The 24407-nt window shown below is 43.4% G+C and overlaps 1 protein-coding gene across 1 annotated transcript; it reads right to left on the reverse strand.

Annotated features, from left to right (window-relative positions):
- Positions 1 to 1740: 1740 nt before the first annotated feature.
- On the reverse strand, positions 1741 to 5506 carry MYC (MYC proto-oncogene, bHLH transcription factor). The gene is made up of 3 exons (XM_075211713.1): positions 5405 to 5506; positions 3704 to 4403; positions 1741 to 3244 (listed from the first exon to the last, which is right to left on the reverse strand). Exons 2-3 carry the CDS (start codon positions 4380 to 4382, stop codon positions 2661 to 2663), a joined length of 1263 nt encoding a protein of 420 aa, XP_075067814.1. The 5' UTR covers positions 4383 to 4403; positions 5405 to 5506; the 3' UTR covers positions 1741 to 2660.
- Between the last annotated feature and the right edge of the window lie 18901 nt (positions 5507 to 24407).

Consider the following 24407-nt stretch of genomic DNA (forward strand, 5'->3'; position numbering starts at 1 on the left):
ATCCACAGCAATCAGTCATCAGTTTATGGCTACAAACCTGCTAGAATGGAATTATGGAATCTTTCATATCGTGTTAACATAGATCAGTTGATTCGAAACAGTAGCCGTACCTATCACAAAATCGTGACCAGACACAACCCTTAAGATATTTAGTAAAACTAGCAATGTTGTGCCAAGTTTAAGAGTAGTCCCTACTTTTTTTTTTTTTTTTATTCATAGCCACAGTTTAATTATTTTTCTTTTCTTCTGTCTGGTGGTTGTAAGACATTTAAACTTCTGAACCTGACTGCTGCTCCAGGGGTTAACTTTCCATTTCTACGCAGCAAGTCGGCAGCTGTAGAACTGGCCGGGAGCCAAGGACAGCGTCAGTGAAACAGGAGTGCGTGAAAACCGGCGTTGAAGGTGTCGGTCGGATTCTTCTCAAGACCAGTAGATGTCTTTCACACAACTTTTAACACTTTCTATTTTTTTTTTATAAAGGGGAGGGGGGGGGGGGGGGGTGGTAATGAGTGGTCCTGTAGTCTTACGAGCTAGGAATTATTAATTAAAAACACACAGACGGTGCTTTCCATTAATATCACACTGCTTGGACTAGTTTTAAATCCATTATACGCTCAATTTAAATAAAAATAAAGTTCACCAAGTGAAAATATAACCTGGTGTCAGTTTTAATAAAAATGCAATTTAAATGAGAAAGGGGTTTTGCATTAACGTATTAAACAGCAGTTATCAGTTCCCTGGGGATAGCAGTCACATTTACTATAATGTGAATATTAGACAGGTGGTTACAGTAATGCATTTACCAGAAGTTGACAACAGCTGGACAGTGGACATATGTGGTCATCAGTTACAGCTGTCAACCTGCCCATTAGGACCGGAATCAATTGCCCCTGTGTAAAAAAAAATTGAGCCAGGTTCTTCAGGTCGCCCTTCATGTGCCCCATCAAACACTTGCATCAAGAAAAACCGGTCAGGTTACTGGATAAACGCACATGGGATCACATCACTTATCTTGTGTCACTGCTAAACTTTCACTTAAAGACCTTTTTTTGTTCACAATATGAATGACATTGAATATTTCGCTGCAGATACAGGATTTGCTCATTAATTGGCCTCAACTTTGTATTAGGTCACAAGAATTGGGTTCTTTCCAAACTGTCTAAAAAGCAAACCCAATCGACATGAAGCATAAACAGACTACTGAACACAGACTACAGATTGGGTAAGACCGTTAAGACAGAAGCAATTTCTGACTGTAGACTGGATAGTGGGTGTAAAAGTGGCACCTGTTTGAGCATAGACGGCTCATTTAAAGAAAACCAAAAAGTATTTGACAAATGCTCTTAACATGAGAAATTAACCATACCCCCATCCTGCCAGGTTTATTCAATTTCCTTTTGTCCATTTATGACAATTATTGACCATATTCAACGTTGAACACTTATGGATTAACCTGCATCAAAAGTTTATGTCTTAAAAGAATTCAGAGGTGAGAAACGGTCATCCTAATCTGATGTTAAAGACTTTTGAAGTTTTTACTTGAGGCAATTGGATTCCATCTGTTGAAGACAAACTTATCATACTGTCCTATCTGATCTGTGACAGGACCTCTCGAAAAGTGTTAGAGGTGTTTGCAGCACAAAAGACCGTCATTTATTTCTAAAAATGTAAATTAGTTGTCCAGAAGTTGGACGTTTAACTCTCACAGCAATTTGTTTAGACCAGAAAAATACAAAACCATTCATTTTTAAACTGTTTTTTTTATTATTTTCTGAAGCTTATTCTAAACAGCTTGCCACGTTAAAGGCGACTATATCAGTCTGGGCACAGCCCAATATAGTTTAATTTAAGCAAACAAGCCTTTTAAGAAACATTGATGAATTTTTTTTTGACCACCAGCATGTCATAATATCATTAAGAGAATCAATATAGAGAACAGGTCCAATTGGTAACTCCTTCCCCTTACTGTTCCCCCACCAAAGACCACCCCACACCCCTAGCAACGTCTTTGAGGAGGGGGGAAGTTGGTCTTGCAAGAAATCATGGAGAAATTACATGTTGGTCAGCGTTTTCGTTCATCAGGTCTTCAGAATTTGCAATGTCAGATTCAATAGAGAAATTATGAACCAAGGACAACTTTCATAAGATATTTAAATATTATTAACAATACCAAAAAAGTTTAATTAAAGGCATATTTGGCAGGAAACAAGCAGAGATGTTGAAACTTTGCTCTTTTTTTTGCCAGTTGTTAGCAGTGAATATTAATACAAGTATTTCTATAAAGATTTTGTTAAGGATATTATACACGTCAACAATGATGTATATATATTTTTTTTTTAAACTATTCAGAGCCAAACTTCAGGAATCTGTTTATAAGAAAAATAAAGGTTTTAAATACAAAGATATGTAAAAACAAACAAAATTTGCATCCCCAGGCAAATAAACAAAAAAAGTTCCATTATCCCGTATACCCATTCATATATTGAGGCAGTATTTAAGGTGCTGGCAAAATCTGTTTAGACCTAGCCAAGGTTGTGTAGTTTCCATCCTTTGCATGCATTTGTCAAATACTCTACAAATTTTTTGTAGGATTCAAGACGACAACCTTGAAATAGACTGTCACAGTTCAGAAAGTCTTAATGGTTTTAGTTCATAGAAACTCAAAAACTCAAGTTCTTTAGCTGTTTAAGCTTCTGTTTTAATTGTTCTCTTTTAAGTTTTAACTGTTCGGTTTCTCGTATGAGTCTCCTCTCGTCCTCCTGCATGGAGATGACGTACTCTGTTGCCTTTTTAAGGATAACGACTTTGGGTGCCTTTTCGTTATTTGCTACCTCTGGTATCTGGTCTCTGAGAGCAAAAAAACTCATTTTGAGTTCGTTTCGCCTCTGCCGCTCCAAAACATTGTGCGTCCGCCTCTTGTCGTTCTCCTCGTTGTCCGACGACCTGGGGCTCGAGCACTTGCGGTTGTTGCTGATCTGTTTGAGAACTCTGCCGTTGGCCTCCAGCTTTGCTCTTTTGGAAGAGGGATAGTCCACTTTGGTTGAGGGAGAGGCTGCATAATTGTGTTGGTGAATGGGGACGTGACACCTTTTCAGGACAAGGGGGCTGTGGTGAGATCTGGACTGGTGGGAATAAGATTCGCTTTTCCTTGAGGTGTATCGCTTTTCTACGGTGACAACATCAATCTCCTCTTCATCCTCTTCCTCCTCATCATCATCTTCATCCTCATCCTCCTGTTCCTCTTCTGTTTTAAAAACAAAGGTATATATTGGTTAGCACAACTGAACATTGAATGCATTGCATAAAGCAGTTTGATACATAACATTCTAGTAGAGCCTAAAGCGGAATACTTAACATTTTAAATAGTTAAATGGCTAAGCCGGTACATGTGACTGTACATAGCATTCTTAGAAAGCATGCAGAAAGATCTGGGCTTGCACTTCAACTCAAAACCACACCCACTACTGCAGTGCTGCGGATCTTCAAGATAAGGGGACAGCTCCTAACAGCTGTGACAGATCACGAAATAGTCTGACAAATCTAGCATGCATGCAGTAGAGAAACCCCACCCCACATTCAGCCCACTTAGCCGGCATTTAGGGGCAGTTTAGGGATGCCGGCAATTTATTCTACAACTTGCATTGAGAAATTAAAACCAAGTGTGGCACAGAGGTTAAAAAGCCAAATATCAAATTTTTCTTACCAGATTCAGAACTGCTGCTGTTGCTACTTATGGGCGGTGTATCCAAAGACATTTCCTGCTCCATGCAAGGAGAGTCAACTTTGCAAATGGTATCATTCAACGGGTAAGGAAAGACCACTGAAGGGTCTATACAGTCAGTAGTTGGATCCTGCAGGTAGCCAGTGCTAGCCCTGCTGGTTCCTATGGGGCTGAGGTTCTCCGGGCAGGACTTTTGTGGGCTTTGCTGCTGCTGTTGGTGGTTTTGGGAAGACACGGCATTCTCCTTCCTAGAAGCCTGGTAAGATGCCAGCTTCTCCGACACCACTTTCTCCAGCTTGGCCGCCGCGGAGAAACCGCTCCACATACAGTCCTGGATGATGATGGACTTAACAAACGCCTCGTCATCCTGGTCACAGATGAAGCTTTGATTCACCATGTCCCCTCCCAGGAACTCTGTGACCAACTCCAGCTGGTCAGTAGACGGAAAGAGGCTGGACAGGCTGGATCTACGACTGGGGGACCGTGGCGGGGTAGGTAAGAGCTCAAACTTCTTCCAGATGTCCTCGCTAGGGGCTGGAGGCTGCAGACGGCTGTACTGCTGCTGGTAGAAATTCTCATCCTCCTCAAAGTAGAAAAAGGGCTGCATGGTGTCATACTCCAAGTCATAATTCCTACTCGGGAAATTGGCGTTTAAAGGCATGTTGTACGTCTTACTGGCGACCTGCAAGAAGAACATGTGGTTAGACTGGATGGAACCTACAAGGCATTTATCAGTATCTACTGAAATCATAAATCCTATAGACTTTACACAGAGAGACCACAGTAAATTCAAGGCAGATCTGTCACAATAGCCCTCTCCATGCTATATAAAGGTATTTAGAGTGCATCTAGCAAGGGAGTGAGATATTGCAGACTCAAACTTTCCCCGGGAACAAAGAGCTGAGTGTCAGACATGCAGCTTCCAGGAAAATGCCGGCTGTGCAGAGGGGAGGGGGGAGCTGCAACCCCGCAATACTACACCGGCTCCGGAGAGCCACATACACCAGCTACAGTCTGCTCCACTGACAGCCAGACAGCACAGTCAGTAGACTCTGGCAGGGGATAGACAGACCAGCCCCTCTGACGGGGCTGGAAGCCCCCCCACCCCTTGTGTACTGACAGCACCCCACAAGCCACCAAGCTGCACCCCCTATACTATGACAGCTCTAGATCTGATCACAGACAGCAGATTAGCAGAGATTCCCCCCACCCTGTGCCACATCTCTGTAGGGTACAAATGCAGAACTGCCCACAGCAGCCCTGTGCTAGGCATCACACCCGAAAACCAGCTGACAGCTTGCTAGGAGCAGTGTCAGAAGACCCTCATACCAGCAGCCCACCCCCCACTCTGACAGATCATCATAAGCCCCCCACAGCAGGACATTGCCCACACACAAATATATATATTATATATACAATGACACCCAGCCCTGCCAGCAACCCCCCACTGACAGATTGCAGAAACCCCCCCGATGCATGACACTGATCACAGACACCCCCAGCAAACTGCCCCCAGACAGTCTCCACCGGGGCAACTAGTAACTTCCCCCCATGCAGTGCCCAGGCGGCTGGCAGCCCCTCCAGACAGTGCCAGCAGAGCTCCAGCCCCCTCCCAAGGCACTGCCATCACCGGGACAATCCAGGAGAATAGACCAGGACGAGCCATGTATGAGTCCGGCTTACCCTGCAATCCAACACGCACAGTCCCCGGCTCCTTGTAATCCAGTGCTCGCCCGCTCCACCCTCCCCGTGCTGCCGGCAGAGCGTCCGACTCTACCCGCTGCCTCCTCCCAAAGCAAAGCGCCAGCGCGGGCAGCGCCGCCTTATATAGCCCAGCCGGCCCACTTCGCGCCAAATCGTGGGGGGGCGGGGATTGGGCGGGGCCTCAGTGTGTGTCTGCTGTAAGGTAGTGGTCACAGCCCGGGCTTAACTCATTCACTACAATGTGCGGAGGAAGTAAACACTCTGCTGTCATGTGGCTGTACTACGGGTCCCAGCGGGGGTACTACAGGTCCCAGCGGGCCGGCCTGGGTGCTAGACAGGATGTATATATCATAGGGAAAAAATGTCAATGTGTGGGATATATATTAAATGGATATACTATATAGTATACTGCATATATAATATACACATACACTATGTTAGGTCAATACTGTATAGTAACAGTTACTATACTGCATATATTATATATACATACACTATGTTAGGTCAATACAGTATAGTAACAGTTACTATACTGCATATATTATATATACATACACTATGTATGTAAAGTTAATACAGTATAGTAACATAATATGCTAGCTATATATATAATGTTATATTCTTACTATAATATACGTTGCAGTTGTTATACTATATTACTTTTAAAGTGACAGACGTAAGCTGCTAAGTTAATACAGTATAATAACAGCAACTTATATACTGATGTATTGTTATTATAATATATGATATATATCTATAAGATAATATAGTACAGTAACAGAGCCTTAATATGAAATATATATATATATATATATATATATATATATATATATATATATATATATATATATATATATATATATGCACTGAATTCTTACTTTAATATATATTTCTTATATATCTATATGATAATATAGTACAGTAACAGCATCTTAATATGATATATTGTATTCTTACTATATATATATATATATATATATATATATATGTTGCAATTACTATACTGTATTCCTTTAATAAAGAGAGTTGAGCTATATTACTGTAGTACAGTCCCAGAACCATACAGTATGGTAACAATGTAACAGACGTATAGAACGTTGAGCACACACACGTTCTACTAGTAATGTCCCAGCATAAGGCAGGATCTGTTACATAGACATGATCCGTACATAGTAGGGGCAGCAGCATTACACCGGCTGGGTAATATTCAGTAATACTGAGCTCATGCTGTAGATTTAATGTGTTACTATGAGATGATGCAGAATGACTGGAAGTGATCCGGCTCTGGCTGTGATGTCCAGTCATTGGGAGAAGGGGGGGAGAGCAGAGAGGATCCAGCCCTCAGTGGTAGTTCTCTGTCCCCGGGCTGGTGGTCTCTGCAGACCCCCCGCCCCGCGGGCCGTGCACAATACAGAGATTGGTATCACAGGGGGCGCTGCCATTTCCTGCAGAATCCCTCTCCCTCGCCCTATTAACCATTTCCTGCCCCCCTTCCTCATTGACTGCTAGTGTCAGTGTATGAAGCTGTCATTGTCACTTTCTATAACAATACTGACATTATTATATATTATTATGCAGCATCAGGGATACATTGTACTATTGCACAATCCTCCTTCTGCATATTATATGATCTTGTGCAACAGTGTTACAAAATGCATTTCACAATCGTACTATTGGATATTATATAAGTCTAACAGGCATAGGCTTCATTATACACCTTTATAATAGTATCATTTTAGTGGATAAGAGGACTATATGCATCCAGCATGCATTACATAACACACATAATCCATGTCATGGTTATAATTCCTTCACTTAAATTATATACTCAAGCTGAAGATATCTTTTTTTTGGTGCAAACTTTTTTTTTTGTGTGAATGAATCCTTAGTGAACAAAAACTATGCAATTGCATGTTCATGTGTGGGGTTACATGTTCATTGTACTGTACCATGTCATCGTAGAGGGCAGGAGCCCCCACCCCCCCACTTGTCACTGTAAGCTTTCATTCATAAAATAGCTTAGGAATTCGTGTCAAACCACCATTGTAGGGTTTTTTTTTGTTTAAAGGGACATTTATTTCTGCAAGAAAAAAAAGTGGATCTATATCTCCTGCATCATACAGTTCCTTCCTGCGACACTTACAAGAAAACTCGAATAACTGTCAAGATTCTTAATTTATTTTTCATGTGGTTTATGCATAGGTCTCACACTGCATTTTAGCTCTCACAAACCCCTGGGAGCTACTGGAAATCTTCCATTGTGTGTAAGGAAGAGAAATTCTCATGATTTGCTTTAATGAGTTTAATGTGAACCACTCCTGTCGCAGGGAGAGTTTCATGAAGCAACAGCGCCCTCTTCTGACCCAGGGGGGGAACGGATGGGCGTGTAGTGGAAGAGTCTCCTTGTATCAACCCAACTAACATTGATGAATGTTTGCAGTCACTTCATGGCTGGGGTAATTTAGGGTAAGGAGGGACGGCTGTTTAAACTGTTGGATTATCATTCCAGGACACTTTCCAAATCACACTCCTAAACTAGAAACAAGAAGGAGCAGCAAATAGGGGGGTGAAAGGCTCCTAAGGAAAGGATACAAGCTTTCAAAGTCAGGTTTAACCATTGTTAGGAAAATATCCTAACCACTCTGGGCTAGATTTACTAAGCTGCAGGTTTGAAAAAGTGGGGATGTTGCCAATAGCAACCAATCAGATTCTAGCTGTCATTTCGTAGAAGGTACTAAATAAATGAAAGCTAGAATCTGATTGGTTGCTATAGGCAACATCCCCACTTTTTCAAACCCGCAGCTTAGTAAATCTAGCCCTCTGTCCTATTACTTGATCTAGAATCCTAAATACTTAGTCTATTATCATCATAAGTAATTATTACTTGTAAAGCATCTATACAACAACAATTTGTAACTTGTACGCATTAATGATTACTAATTGATATCGCCAATGAAAAGTGTTAATTAGATTTTGCATTTAATTAAATATTGTTCATTTTCATTTAGAGTTGCGCCAACAACACAGCAAGTATGCATCAATAATTACTGCTAGATTATTACCATGCAAAATGTCTTAATGTATTTGTAATCTTTTCATCATTTACACAAGAAGGGTTGGGCACAATCTGGTTGTTGTGAATAACTGTGGACTTTGTAAAAATGCCTTGTGCCCTATGCAATATAATCCACTTCGTTCTATAGGCTTCTGAACATTTCATTTAATTGACTATCCATCATCATCATCAACACTTTTAATTATATAGCGCCAGCAAAGTCCGTAGCGCTTTGCAATATTGAACAAACATTAATAAAACAATACTGGGTAATACATACAGAGAGGTAAGAGAACCCTGCTCACAAGCTTACAATAAGACTATTGCGGTTACCTGTGTTGCATTCACAAGTCAAGAATTAAATGATATTGGATGACACAGTACATTCCATACGGTGTACAACACAATTTATTATTCTTATAGGTTCTTAAATCATTATAGTTAAAAGGCACTTTTTTATGCAGAAAACTTTCCTGTTGATCAATGTGGAACTTTATAATTAGATTTGTCACCTAAGACTCCTTTTATAGTCTGAATGATTTTTGCTGCAAAACTTGTAAATGTCTAAATGGAGCCAAACCCCCTTGTACAGTGGCTGGCTGGGCTGAGGGGGAGGGGGACTCCCCCCCCCCTCCGGGGCCAGTCCCATATTGGGCTACCTGCAATTTTTTTTTCTTTAAAATGTCCTTAATAGGTGGCTGAGCTGAGCCCCCCCAGGCGAAGCTCTGCCAGTCAGCCCTTGCTCTTACATGCCTGCGGATGGGGTTAAATCGTCAGCTACATTGAATCAGGATACATGTCTCTCTGTCACTGCTTTCATTCATAAAACTGAGTCATGTTTTCTGCAGGGCAGGAAAGAATTCTACAGTCACTATGTCAGTTGTTGTTTGAAAGGACCTTTGCTTAAAACTTTTGTTTAAAACTTACCCAAGCAGAATAGTACAATAAAAGTAAATTAATAAATGCATTTAAGTCACATTCAGTAAAAAATAAAAATAAAATTTTTTACAAATGAATCTGCTGTAGTTTAAGATGTGGTGTATTAAGTAATCTCTGGCCAGTTGTGTATAAAATAATAACAGCAACCACATATCACTTATACCCCGTCCGCAAGGGTTCTAACCATACTTCCTCCTGACGCTTGTTGTCCCCCCCCACCTCCTTGACTAACCCCCCCCCCTCATCTTCCACGTCCGATTCCATTTTCATTTCCCCTTTCATAGAGACAGCTGAAGTGCCAGAACAGCTTGCTTAATAGCTATAAGAGGCTGTGAATTCTTAGGAGTGTGATGACATAATGATTTAGAAATTCTTAGTTTATCATTATTGCAGCATATCCAAATTATCTTGTTTAAGCCTATATGTTCTTGGTTATTTCAGGTGTGCTTCTGGCCCTTCGGATGTACTGGGTAAAATAAGTCATTGTTGTAATTTATGTCAATACAACACATTTATTATATTTATACATACATTCTCAGTGTATTCGGCCATGTGTTAAGCTGGGTACACACTACACGGCTTTCGTCCAATAATCGGCTCAATCAGCCGACATACGACCGCTCGTTCAAAAGTCGGGTCAGTGTGTGCAGTGACACGATGGTCGAAAGTCTGCCCAAAGGGACGATTGTCGCCTCATTTGGTTGGTCGTACCGTTTAATATTTTCGTTCCAATCTCGTTTCCGCTGTGTAGTGTGTTTAAACTTCCGACCGATCCACAACAGTACGAAATTACAATCATTGCTCACGACAACATGGCTGTAAAAAGTTGCTAAAGGGACGTCCGCTCTTCCCTTTATCGTCCTAAACAAGGCTAGTGTGTATGCAGTCCATGGACCGAGCGATCGGAACATCAATCGCATGTAATATCGATCAGCATAAAAAGTTGGTGGAAAATTCTGTAGTGTGTACCCAGCTTTACACTAGCAGGGATTTTGATGAGAGCTAAAAACATTTTTTAAGTTCAGGCTTTGAATAGTCTGTATTGAAACCCCTCCCCTTTCCTGCCCGGTTAATTAGCATGCTTATCAACCTGGCTAGCACGCTAATCAGTCTGTCCAATATGCTAATCGCAGCCATTGCCAGGATTATGTCCCTTTAAATATACACCTTACTACTCCACCTGGTACAGGTATGCTGTAGAAGGACATCAACATGACTCCAGCAATCCAGGGCCATCACCATCCTCCGTCTCATCTGGGCTATGTGCATTTGTATAAAACCCCTGGGCTGGGATATGCTTGCCATGCAGTATCTCCATGTGATACGCTACATAGGGTCATCCATATCAATTGAGTCTGGTTTTATGCGTCTCGCACTAAGTGCACCAATTGATTTTCTTTTTTCTTTTGCTGAATGGTTAATTAAAATCTGATGTAAGTGTCCTGAATTCTTATTTGCTTTATTCCATGGCAACTGAATGTTCCTGGCATGCTATCCCACTAATGCACAAATCTCAGATATTAATAGTTACATTAATAATAGACTCCGATGGTGCAAATAAGGAGACAGGAAACAAGTTCATGTTAGAAATTATTAGCAGGGATGGAGTCATCTTAAGAACTACAGTTTCTCTGGTAGATAGGGGTACAACAAAAACATTCAAGCTATGAGCTATATAGTTTTAATTTATTGTTTTACTTTTCTGAATATATTGTTATATTTCTAGCTAAATACCTTAATTATATCTTAATGTCTGTGACATAGAGTGGTTTAGATGGGCAACATCCTGCAAAAATTTAGGGGCATATTCATTTGTCCGCGGTTGCAGCCGCGGAAAAATTATTACCGGTATTACGGTAATATTAAGCCGGATTTCAGCTCGCAGCTCCCTGAGCCGCGAGCTGAAATTCAGCGAGAAAAGTATCGTAATACCGGTATTTACGTGCACTATTACCGTAATGACGGTAATAGTGCGTGGGGCGCGTTAATTTTGGCTGTAACGCCAACAATTGAATATGCCCCATAGAGTTATGTTATTAAACTAATAATATGCAAACTATTGGTGGAAAAATTAATCTATGGTTTTCTGGATTATGCAGGTTGATTCCGTAGGTCATCACACATCCCCAATACACTTTATGTTCAGAGATTTTACGGAATTGAAAGTATTAAATGATACCATATCGTTTTTTATTTTCACCGAATGGTTTTAGTGGATCCGTACTTTGTTCAGGAACTGCCCAATAAAATGGTGCATCCAGGACTGCGAGAGTAATAAAAAATTAGATAATTACAGTCTTTCATAGAAATTAATTTTTCTTCTTATATTTATCACTTTGTTTCCAATATGCACCAATTTTACCACGAGACCCCAGTTTAATGTTATATTTTGGCGCCACCTAGCTGTCACTCTTGATCCACTATACAAGACTAACTTCATAGTCGAAATCCCATTTTGATCGCTTTAGTTTCATATGTACTCTTACTTGTTGCAATTCACAGTGTTAAAAACATTGGATGATTAAACAAGATATTTATATACTGTTACAATATGCAGACTAAATAGTTTTTAGATTGTAAGCTCTCACGCGCAGGGTCCTCTCCACCCTACGTCTCATGTTTGTCTACTTCGTACGACCCTGATGTCTGTTACTGTGTCACTTCTGTTTACTCACTCACATTCATCCCTGTATCAGTGCTTGCTGTATGTTCTATCTCATAATTATACACGTATGTATTACTATGCATTATTGTATTCATTTATCTGGCATTATATTTACTGTATTCGTGTTACTTTGTTTATTATGTTTATTGTATTCATGTATGCCTTATCTGTAAGATTGTCCGGTGCAATGGACTCTGTGGCGTCCAGTAAATAAAAAACGTTGATATTGCTGATGATGATGATGATGATGAATTAAAGTTACTGAGTTGCTAGAATTTCCCATTAATTGAAAGTTTGGTCAGTTATGCATTCACTATTATATTAGTATACAAACTTAGGACAGCATCCACATGACTGTATCTGATGAACTATAGAAAATAGAAGTTTGCAGGAATCTTTGATCTGCAAACTTGCTGTGTTCTTGGGAAATAGGTTTGCCAACTCGGAACGGCTGGTGGGTTAGGCAGCAGCCTCCTGATAAAGGCAGTGGGAGAAGTGAAAAGAAATATTCACTTTCGCACGCTCATTACTGATGGTTATGGACAGCAGGTGGCTCAGTGGTTAGCACTTCTGCCTCACAGCGCTGGGGTCATGAGTTCGATTCCCAACCATGGCCTTATCTGTGTGGAGTTTGTATGTTCTCCCTGTGTTTGCGTGGGTTTTCTCCAGGTGGTCCGGTTTCCTCCCACACTCCGAAAACATACTGGTAGGTTAATTGGCTGCTATCAAATTGACCTTAGTCTCTCTCAGTCTGTGTGTGCATGCGTTAAGGAACTTAGACTGTAAGCTCCAATGGGGCAGGGACAGTGAGTTCTCTGTACAGCGCTGCGGAATCAGTGGCGCTATATAAATAGCTGATGATGATGATGATGGTAATCCACCCCTAAAGAAGGGTAACGAGAAAGGAATCCCTATTCCCTAACACAAATACTGCAAAGGGATAAACGTTCTAAAAAGGAGAAGTGGTTTGATAAATGTACCCCAAAGTGTCTTGGAACCACTGCTGGATGTATACTGTATTATAACATATACGGTACATAATGATTCAAATCACCGTGAGGGGAGGCGATGTGTCTCCAGAACACTCCACATCGTGTCAGAGTTTTTCCAGAAATCTCCGCTTATTTTTCCTCGCACCCCATAGAGATGCTAGGGAAAATGAGCAGAGATTCCCAGGGGCAAACGCAGGATTTGTAGAGGGGGGTTTCCACACCACGCCACCAGTGGGCATGACCAGCATGCATGGGCACGTGGCTATAATATTAGACAGTGCTTGGCTGCTCTCCAACTCTTCCTATCCCTATAATATACATGGGCAATGCTGCATGCACTACTGTTAGGTGCACACAGCTCTCCCTTTTCAAGCAGAGACGTGTGAAGCGGGGGCAGGGTCCAGCCACCTCAATTATACAGTGCCCCAGTCATGGGGGGGGGGGGGGGGGGGTTTCCAGGCACTAGAAACCCCCCCTCTCGGTTTGCCTATGATTCCTGTACTGTATTAGCCGGATATCAAGGCGATGTCTGGTGGTACCTTATGGCTAATTGAATCTGCCCCTAGAACTCTGAAGAATAGCTGAAAAACTGGCAGCTGTCCTAGAACTCTGCACTCTTGTTGCTCTATCTGCACTGCTAAACAGATCCTCATTTTGTCTCCTTAGGCACAGTGGTCTGAGGCCTCTCTGGTCTGTGAGCCCCTCCCCTCCCCACCTATAGGGTCTGTGTGGATAAAATAGGCTGAAAATCCAGACACCTTGTCCAGACAGGCTCCATATTATCTTGGATCATATTCAATTCCACGATGGGCTGATTAAAGTTTTAATTTTAATGACTCACCCCCCCCCCCCCAATAAGTCTTCCAACCGAATATATGAATCTAGTTAATCTGTCTATGAAACACGTTTGGAAAGAGCATGATTTTGTCAGTCTATACATGTTCTTAGCTTTATCCTCAGATCTTCTTCACAGACATGGGCTCGAATGGGAGGCAGACCTTGGACCTATGCAGATGAAGAGACCTCGCTGGAGTTTAGGGAGAGAATATCCCATACTTTGATTTCGACAATTACCAAGGAAACAGCTTACAAAGTGTACTACCGGTGGTATTATACCTAGAGCAATTGGAAACAATGTTTCCCATGACAGCCTGCCGAAGAACTTTCTGAAACTTTCTATCTTTGGTGGATCTACTTATAAATATCATTATTCTAGGACTAAGTACAGAGAATTCTCAACTTCATGATGGAAGCTTGGGTTCCTAAAGACCCATGGGTCTTCCTCCTTTCCTTTTCCCTTGAAAATCTATCTAGACAATGAATGAAACGTGTGCCCCATCTACTAACAGTCGCTAAATCAACGATTGAGTCCCACTGGAGGCAGGATAACTCTCCTCCTCTTTCAGCGGTCAAGAACCACATCTGGCATGTCTCATGAATGGAAAAGATCACGTACTACCTCCAAGATAGTCCGGACCTCTTCAGAGGAACCTGACCCCACCTTCATCATTATGTTCTCAAGATTTACCTCTATGATCTGAGTGTCCCCTCTACTTAAAATGTAACATAGATCACTGAGTTTATCAATCAGCATCTAAAACCATAGTAAATGCCTATTTCGAAAATCTCCCATCCCTTTTCTTCTCCTTATCGTCCCCACCTTATTCCCCTCTTGTCCCTTCACCCCATACGCTGTTTATGCAATGTTGTTGTTTATTCCAAATTGTTCCATATATATGTGTAACAAAATGTGGACATTGAGGATGTTATTGTTCATATTCTCTGTAGTGGCTGTATTTAACACCTGTCCTTTCAAAATAAAAAATGTAAATCTGTTTTTAACCTGGTTATAGTACGGGGCCTCAAGGAAGCTTTAACCAAAGTCTTCATGAGTGATGCTAACGCTCAATTTGTTAGTAATACATTTACATCCACAGGGAGTGAGACAGGTTCCCTAACAAATTCTAAGTGCCCTGGAAGCAGTTCTTGGAGAATCCAAAGGGAAGTTTGGGGCCCCTGTGCAACTGACTGATCAAGGGAAACCAACACTGTCTGGACAAACTAGGAATACCAAAATCTGTTCCATCCTGATCTTGTGCAGGACCTTAAAAAAACCTAAAAAAAGACGCCCATCTTCCATGCTACCTTCACTCATACATTGACAATGAAACCAGAGCCTTTGTATTGGAAGGGTTCATGGAAACGTTCACATCTGGGGGTAAATGTATCATACTCCGGTTTCTTCAACTCGCGGGAGTTCGGCGAGATGACAGCTAGAATTTAAAGCGGCGCTGCCTTGTAAAGGGAAACTTGCCTTTACAAGGCATCGCCACTTTAAATTTTAGCTGTCATCTCGCCGAACTCCCGCGAGTTGAAGAAACCGGAGAATGATACATTTACCCCCTGGACTCCCAGAGGTGTGTTCTTTAGTGCAACCCTGTCTAGGGAAATCCGTTAACGAAATAACGAATCTGACGATTCATTGAGTTCTTCCAGTAAATATGTTGCGATTGGAAATGTTTTTTCTAAACCGCCCAATCCCAGATCTCAAGAGCTCCCCTGCATAGAGATGTTGATACGGAGCCCCGCATCCTTTTGACATTGAAGAGCTGAATGGGGATCCCTTGAACCTGCTTGGGAACTGAGGCCCTCAGCATCAATTTTGCCACCCACAGCTCTAACAGATTTATGTGTAGAGCTGATTACTCAGCTGCCCAGATGCTCACCCTTCTCCAGATTCTTCAGCTTGGAACAAAGACGATGCGTCTGGATTCTTCCTCAAAGTGCTTTTTCAGGCCCCCCTTGGTCTCCACCAGATCAACCTTCACATCCCAGCTGCAAAGTTGGAGATCCAACAGGGACTGCAGTTGTCCTTGCAGCCTCCTGAAGTTTCTCTTTCTCTCACACGTCTGTTGTCTACCTTTAGCCTGAAAGAAACTTTATTTTGACCTTAACATATTCCCCCCAGTTAGTTGCAATCGAAATAACATTTATCATTCTTACACGTGATGTAGGCATCCCTCAGCTGCTCCAACACATCCTCCCTTTCCAGCAGAGGCCATTTCAATTTCCAGGACCCTGGGCCAGAAGGAAAACCGTGGCCCAGAACCCCCTCAAAGAGAATGGTCCGGTGGTCTGAGAAGAAGCAGGGAACCATGACATGACTGCTCTGTCTTACTGCTCTCGAGGTAAACACAAAGTCAATCCGGGAACGCACTGAACCATCGGGGCTGCTGCAAGTATAATTTACAGCGCCAGACCCTATGGATCCCACTGCATCCCACATGGATGTTTTGGCTGCCATCTCCAGCAACAACTTAGAAGTAACATCTAGCTTAGCAGTGCTACTACTACTACGTCCTCCTTCCTCAATAGGACAGTTAAAATCCTCGGCCATCACTACCGTCCTGGTGGTCGCGAGTTGGGCCCGCAGGGGCTGGAAAAGCTCCAAACGCTCATTCTTACTAGGGGATGCATACACTCAGATTAGCCTGATAGGCTCACCCGCCCAAGAGCCGTCTACGATAAGCAATCTGACGCAGACAAACTCCTGAACGGAATCTAGTGTGAAGAGGCTTCCCCTGATAAGTATGGTGACCCCCAGACCAATAGGAGGGCCCATGAGACCATTGCCTACCCAGGTGTCTATAGGAGCTACAGAATGGCAAAAAACATTCCTATAGCATGTAAACATCACATTCCCCATGTTGAGGTGGGAGCAGATCTCTCCAGCTGGTCAAAAAGGCATTTGTCTGGCAGCTGCAAGACTTTTTCCACCTGCAACTCCTCCTCTGTTTCCAAATCCCGAACTGCCAGCAGCTCCTCCACCATCTCTTCCAGGACCCCCTCCTGTGGAAGGGCTTCTTGGAAGATTCAGATTCGACAGTTGGACCGCCAAGCTCTTTCCTCTTCCTCCTCAATTTGTTCTCCTTGGCTGCAACAGACACAAGAGGGGGAAAATGTTCCAGGGAAAGGGAGAGAACTGCAGAAGCGTGGGAGGGAGTTAGTGCTACTGCAGGGGGGAGTGGAGGGATGGCTGTGGCGGGCGGAGGAGTGAGAATGGGCAGAGGGTGGGTAGCGGGTTGGGTAGGGTGGAGGAGTTGTGACAGCAGGAAGGGAGGGAGGTGCCGTCACCAGAGCAGGTGTTGGAGACCATCTGTTGCACTGTCACTCTTCCTCAACCTGACAATGATGGACCACTTGCCTGTCCAGAAGTGAGTGGAGCTTGGGTGGGAAATTTCAGGGTGTCAGGGGAACCCCCCAGGGAGCCTGAATGCCAGACCCCAGGAAGTATCCTTTGATGGCCGGCTTTCACTTAGTCTATGCTAAAATTATTCTTGAAATAGGGCAATATGTAAAATAAATAAATTGTCTATAAAAAAAAATACAAGTGATGAAAGTAGTTTGTTGCATCACTTAAATATGGCGTTTAAGAGTTAGCAATATTATATGAGAATTAATTAACAAGGTCGAGTCCTGGGGCATCTTACAGTCCATATTCTCTTTCTCACACCCTGATTTGTGTAATAACTAACTTACTGGTTTATTAAACTGAGCACAAGGAAACGGTTGTTTATTAATCATTCAATGTCTTTAAAGAGGGGGACGAATTGTTTCTCAAACAGAAACTAAAGCAACAATTCTACCAGGGTGGATGATTTCTAGGAAACGAGGAATAATATGTTACTGTAAATAGTGATTCTTACTATATTATATGACCATACTACGCAGGTACATTGCATGAAATGACATTGCGCGCGATGAAAGATGTTTGGCTAAATCTCCAGCATCGTGTCTCTGACAGAATCGCACCAAAACTAACTAGTACCTAACATTCAGAAAGTATCATTAATGGTAAGATCTCACTATCATCTCTTTCCTCCGTCCGAAATCTGTCTTTGTTGAAAGGAGAAAAATTGCAGCCAATTATGTCATGTGTCATTGCGGTTCAGAAATACAAGTGTGCCCGCATCTGAATGGAGATCCGCGCACTGACTGGGATAAACACAGGGATATTTAAACGCTGTAGAACATATGACAAACTGTGACTATGGGCATTATAATAAAAATGTGATTACTATGGATGACAAGTGCAGGAAGGGGCATTGTGATGAGATCGCTTTAACGTGGCCACTCCCTCTGCATTGCAATGCTCCAATTGGTTGAGTTGCTCGTCAGGAGGCAGGGTTATGATGACGCAATTGCACCATCAAGCCCAGCCTCTGCCCACTTTATTAGTGGAGTGGGTGGGATCCTGGAGAGAGGCCTGCTCTTAGAGGAAACCGGGAGACGCCCTAAAAAATCAGGAGTCTCCCAGACATTCTGGGAGAGTCGGCAAGTATGATAAAGATAAATGCTCCACCCATGGTTCAGTTGGAAGAGGTGCTGTCTCTTCAATGTTATTAAGTAAGGCTTACATAATGTAGCCTTAAGCTATTCTATAACTGCCCCTTAAGTGTAGAAAGATTACTGCCGGCGTGCACATTGACTTCATTGTATGCTTCCATTTTGTTCATTCATTGCATTTCCTCCAAGTCTGTATAGTAAACGGTCATGAAGAAGAATTTCATCATCATCATTTATTTTTTTATATAGCGCCACTATTTCCACAGCCCTGTACAGAGAACTCACATCAGTCCCTGCCCCATTGGAGTTTACAGTCTAAATTTCCTAACATACACACACAGACAGACAGAGAGAGAGAAAAGGGTTGATTTTTTTTATAAGAGCCAATTAACCTACCAGTATGTTTTTGGATTGTGGGAGGAAACCGGAGCACCCGAAGGAATCCCACACAAACACGGGGAGAACATACAAACTCCACACAGATAAGACCATGGTCGGGAATCGAACTCATGACCCCAGTGCTGTGAGGCAGAAGATATAATATATACACAAAAGTGTGCAAAAGTTTTAGGCAGGTGTGGGAAAAATGCTGCAGTAAAAATGCTTTCAAAAATAGAAGTGTTAATAGAACTCGGCAGGGAGGTTGTTCGAAACATCTTGGAGAACTAACCACAGATCTTCTGTGGATATATATAGGCTTGCTCAAATCCTTCTGTCTCTTCATGTAATCCCAGACAGACTCAATGATGTTGAGATCAGGGCTCTGTGGGGGCCATATCATCACTTACAGGACTCTTTGTTCTTCTTTACGCTGAAGATAGTTCTTAATAACATTGGTTGTATGTTTGGGGTTGTTGTCCTGCTGCAGAATAAAGTTGGAGCCAATCAGACGCCTCCCTGATGGTATTGCATGATGGATAAGTACCTGTCTGTATTTAACAGCATTGACGACACCCTTAAACCTGACCAAATCTCCAATTAAATTTGTTGAAATCAGCTCCAAACTTGCAAGGAGCCTCCACCATGCTTCCCCGTTGCCCGTAGACACTCATTATTGTACCGCTCTCCAGCCCTTCAGGGAACAAACTGCCTTCTGTTACAGTCAAATATTTAAAAAACTTTTACTCATCAGTCCAGAGCACCTGCTGCCACTTTCCTGCACCCTAGTTCCTATTTTTTTGTGCACAGTTGAGTCGCTTGCCCTTGTTTCCACGTTGTAGGTTGGCTTTTTGGCCACAATTCTTCACTGAAGACCACCTCTGGCCACAATTCTCCGAACAGTAGATGGGTGTACCTGGGTCCCACTGTTTTTTCTCCAGTTCTGAGCTGATAGTAGGACCCATCATTCACAGGAATTATTCTTCCACATTTCCCAGCAATCATCCTCTGTCCTATGCAAAAATGATTCCTCTAGTTTGAGTTTGAGACAAAATTTTTCCTCCTCTTAATCCCTTTTTATCCATTGTTTAACAGGATGTCCTTTTTTGTTTTACTAGTTTTGTATTTGAAGATTTCATCGGATTTTTTTCTAAACAGGTGTAATGTGGGATATAATTCTGTGTGTAACATCCAGATGTCTGGGTAAAAATCATATTAAAAATGAATGAAAAGTTTACACAAGTAAACGAGCTCAGGTAAAGAAGGACGGCGGGTTAATAATTGATATATTTTGTCTGTGTTAATCCTCCATGCATGTCCATGATGGAGCTAAGATATAAATGTGCTCCATCACAAAAGAAAAATTCCTTACCTCCCGCTAGTATCAGAAAAGCCACAGATCATGGTAGGAAGTGATCTGTGGGTTTTCTTAACCCATTAAATGCAGAGGACGAGTGGGTGTCGTCCTTAGCACTTTAGGGGGTCATGTAGATGACAAGTCCCACTCCTCCTTAGTACTCAATTAATAGGTCAATGAGCTCTTGACAAAATTGACCGTAATGTGTGTCTCTGTGACTGTGTTTTTGAGAATTAGATTGTAAGCTTCACCGGTGACTAACACTGATGTAAATGAACAAGCATTTTATGATCCACAAAATTTTATAAATAAAGGATAATAATAATGATAACCCAGTGGATGTACCTTTTATTTTCAGTCATATTCCCTAGAGCATCAGCGGGCAGGTGGCTCAACGGGACACCAGCTGACTTCCATGTCAGATGACCTCCACTGCACAGTGCAGGTAGGTCACATGTTATACCTGGAGGAGGAGGAGGAGGGAGTGCACAGTGCAGGGAGGTCACATGGTATACCTGGAGGAGGAGGAGGGAGTGCACAGTGCAGGTAGGTCACATGTTATACCTGGAGGAGGAGGCAGTGCACAGTGCAGGGAGGTCACATGGTATACCTGGCGGAGGAGGAGGGGGTGCACAGTGCAGGTAGGTCACATGGTATACCTGGAGTAGGAGGCAGTGCACAGTACAGGGAGGTCACATGGTATACCTGGAGGAGGAGGAGGGAGTGCACAGTGCAGGTAGGTCACATGGTATACCTGGAGGAGGAGGCAGTGCACAGTGCAGGGAGGTCACATGGTATACCTGGCGGAGGAGGGAGGTCACAGTGCAGGGAGGTCACATGGTATACCTGGAGGAGGAGGGAGGTCACAGTGCAGGGAGGTCACATGGTATACCTGGAGGAGGAGGGAGTGCATAGTGCAGGGAGGTCACATGGTATACCTGGAGGAGGAGGGAGTACACAGTGCAGGGAGGTCACATGGTATACCTGGAGGAGGAGGCAGTGTACAGTCCAGGGAGGTCACATGGTATACCTGGCGGAGTAGGAGGGGGTGCACAGTACAGGGAGGTCACATGGTATACCTGGAGGAGGAGGAGGGAGTGCACAGTGCAGGGAGGTCACATGGTATACCTGGAGGAGGAGGCAGTGCACAGTACAGGGAGGTCACATGGTATACCTGGCTGAGGAGGAGGGGGTGCACAGTACAGGGAGGTCACATGGTATACCTGGAGGAGGAGGCAGTGCACAGTACAGGGAGGTCACATGGTATACCTGGCGGAGGAGTAGGGGGTGAACAGTACAGGGAGGTCACATGGTATACCTGGAGGAGGAGGAGGGAGTGCACAGTGCAGGGAGGTCACATGGTATACCTGGAGGAGGAGGAGGGAGTGCATAGTGCAGGGAGATCACATGGTATACCTGGAGGAGGAGGAGAGAGTGTACTGTGCAGGGAGATCACATGGTATACCTGGAGGAGGGAGTGCACAGTGCAGGGAGGTCACATGGTATACCTGGAGGAGGAGGAGGGAGTGCACAGTGCAGGGAGGTCACGTGGTATACCTGGAGGAGGAGGAGGGAGTGCACAGTGCAGGGAGGTCACGTGGTATACCTGGAGGAGGAGGAGGGAGTGCACAGTGCAGGGAGGTCACATGCAGTGGCGGATCCAGGGAGGGGGGGGGGGGCGATCGGGGCGATCACCCCCCTAGCAGGGGCTTGCTGCCGGCGGCTGCACAATATGTGCAGGTCCGCTCGGCAGTGACAGTGTGCTGCCCGGCTGCTCTGATTGTGTTTAAAACACAATCACAGCAGCCAGGCAGCACATTGTCACTGCCGAGCGGACCTGCACATATTGTGCAGCCGCCGGCAGCCTTGAAGTCAAAAAGGGGGCGGGGCCTAAATCGCCCCCCCTAAATCGCCCAGGATAGGATACTCTTCTAGATCCGCCCCTGGTCACATGGTATACCTGGAGGAGAAGGAGGGAGTGCACAGTGCAGGGAGATCAAATGGTATACCCGGAGGAGGAGGGAGTGCACAGTGCAGGGAGGTCACATGGTATACCTGGCGGAGGAGGAGGGAGTGCAAAGTGCAGGGAGGTCACATGGTATACCTGGAGGAGGAGGGAGGTCACATGGTATACCTGGAGGAGGAGGAGGAGGAGTGCACAGTGCAGGGAGGTCACATGGTATACCTGGAGGAGGAGGAGGGAGTGCACAGTGCAGGGAGGTCACATGGTATACCTGGAGGAGGAGTGCACAGTGCAGGGAGGTCACATGGTATACCTGGAGGAGGAGGAGGAGTGCACAGTGCAGGTAGGTCACATGGTATACCTGGAGGAGGAGGAGGAGTGCACAGTGCAGGGAGGTCACATGGTATACCTGGAGGAGGAGGAGGAGTGCACAGTGCAGGGAGGTCACATGGTATACCTGGAGGAGGAGGAGGAGTGCACAGTGCAGGGAGGTCACATGGTATACCTGGAGGAGGAGGAGGAGTGCACAGTGCAGGGAGGTCACGTGCTTTCCCTCCTCCTTCGGTGCGCCCCTCCATCTATTTCACGTTGACCCTCACTGCCCTTGAACATAACAACATTAATTAATTCTGAGACTAACCTCAATATTTACCAGGCAAATCCAAATCTGTTTGCCCTTGTTTTTACCTCTGTAACGAGGCTCAAGATGGCAGTGATGTTTTGATAATCATGGAAATATTATGATACTCTGATGTTTTTCTGTTGCCTCGGACAGCTGAGCTATTTGTTCCTGTATGCCTCCTGATAATATTCCTTCATCCTTCATCATTCCTGTTTTCTTCAGCTGTTAGTCCCTTATCGTCAAGAGTTCATCTGCAACGTAGAGTGTTGTGAGAGCACAGTCATTAGTGCAGGATGTGTGACAGACTCCGATGGGTTCCGGCACCTTTATAGCCTGCGGTGTAATTCTAAAACCTGTGCACCATTTATTCCTGCTCTGGGAGAGCATTAGATTTGAGTGAGGATTCATATACTGTGGGTCCATGTCAGAGAATCTCAACCTTCTCTTCAAGTAGACGCCACATATCACATATTGAGAAATATTGTTGTCTTGTCAATTTGTATCAGTCCCTGATGACAACGGTAAATTTGGAATCTCACGTTGGACGTACAGATTAAGCCAGACTTCTTTTCTGGGTGCCTTTCCCCTGATAGTGTAATTTAGCCTATGTAAGCGGATATGTCATGGAACAGTTTCCTTTGACACTTGTCATCCGGCTCGAATTTACCACTGACCTCTGCGCAGCAGAGGATGTCTGGAACCAGTTCTACTGATATAATAATATACAGTGTTACAACCTTAGTGCGACATAGAACTTGATGGTAAAACTTCATATCTATCTAGTCTGCCCTCCTTTGTGTTCTGATTAGTACCGTTGGAATGCAAATCCTGTTTAGATTCCTGACATATTACATAAGACAAACGCCGCATCTGTGACTCAGCTGGGTTTGGTTTGCCATAATTATACAATCTGTTCTGAAAATTGTCCTTTAAGAAGCCAGAGACTATATTGTACAAAGGAAAATGTTGCATGATATGTGACTTATTGATGGTGATTTCAGCATGCACTGCGTAAATATTCGTCTCACGTACAGTTTGTTGCATTGCGCTTAAGCGCTTCTTGCACCGCTATTTTGCACACATTAAGCACTTGTGGTCTGAGAGGAGGATCAGGGGCGTTTACATGTGTAAGAACAGAACCCTTAAAGTGTGCAGATGTAAATAAGGTCTTTGAGATGCATCTAACTTTGGCTTCTGCATAACTGTGAGATACATTCCTTGGCTGGTGTCAATTCTGCGCATGCGCAGGTGCAGCATTCCAGCTGACAATGACGATTGTTGAATATTTGTTTTGGATGCATCTATAGGCTAGATCTACGGTTGTACGTATCTTAAGATGCGTGTGACTCAAAGTACAGACGAGGAAACGGAAATAGACAACTTTAATGTTTAAATCTAAATCATCTCTATTGTATATCAATGTGGAAGGAAATAAAATATTTTTAAGATCTAATCAGTAAGAAAATAAAATGTTAAACGACGGCACTTGAAGACAGATATAGTCATAGTTCAGCAGACTCAAGGGTACTTTAGAAAAGTAATACATTTATCTACAGAGAGCTTAATCAGAGCTTGGAGCTGACACACGTAGCTGCTGCTTTAACAGGTAGCTGACTCAAAATACCTTTACAATCAAAGGAACTTTAGCCTTATTTTACAATTTAT

This window comes from Mixophyes fleayi, chromosome 5 (assembly GCF_038048845.1).
Source record: "Mixophyes fleayi isolate aMixFle1 chromosome 5, aMixFle1.hap1, whole genome shotgun sequence".
Classification (NCBI taxonomy): Eukaryota; Metazoa; Chordata; class Amphibia; order Anura; family Limnodynastidae; genus Mixophyes; species Mixophyes fleayi.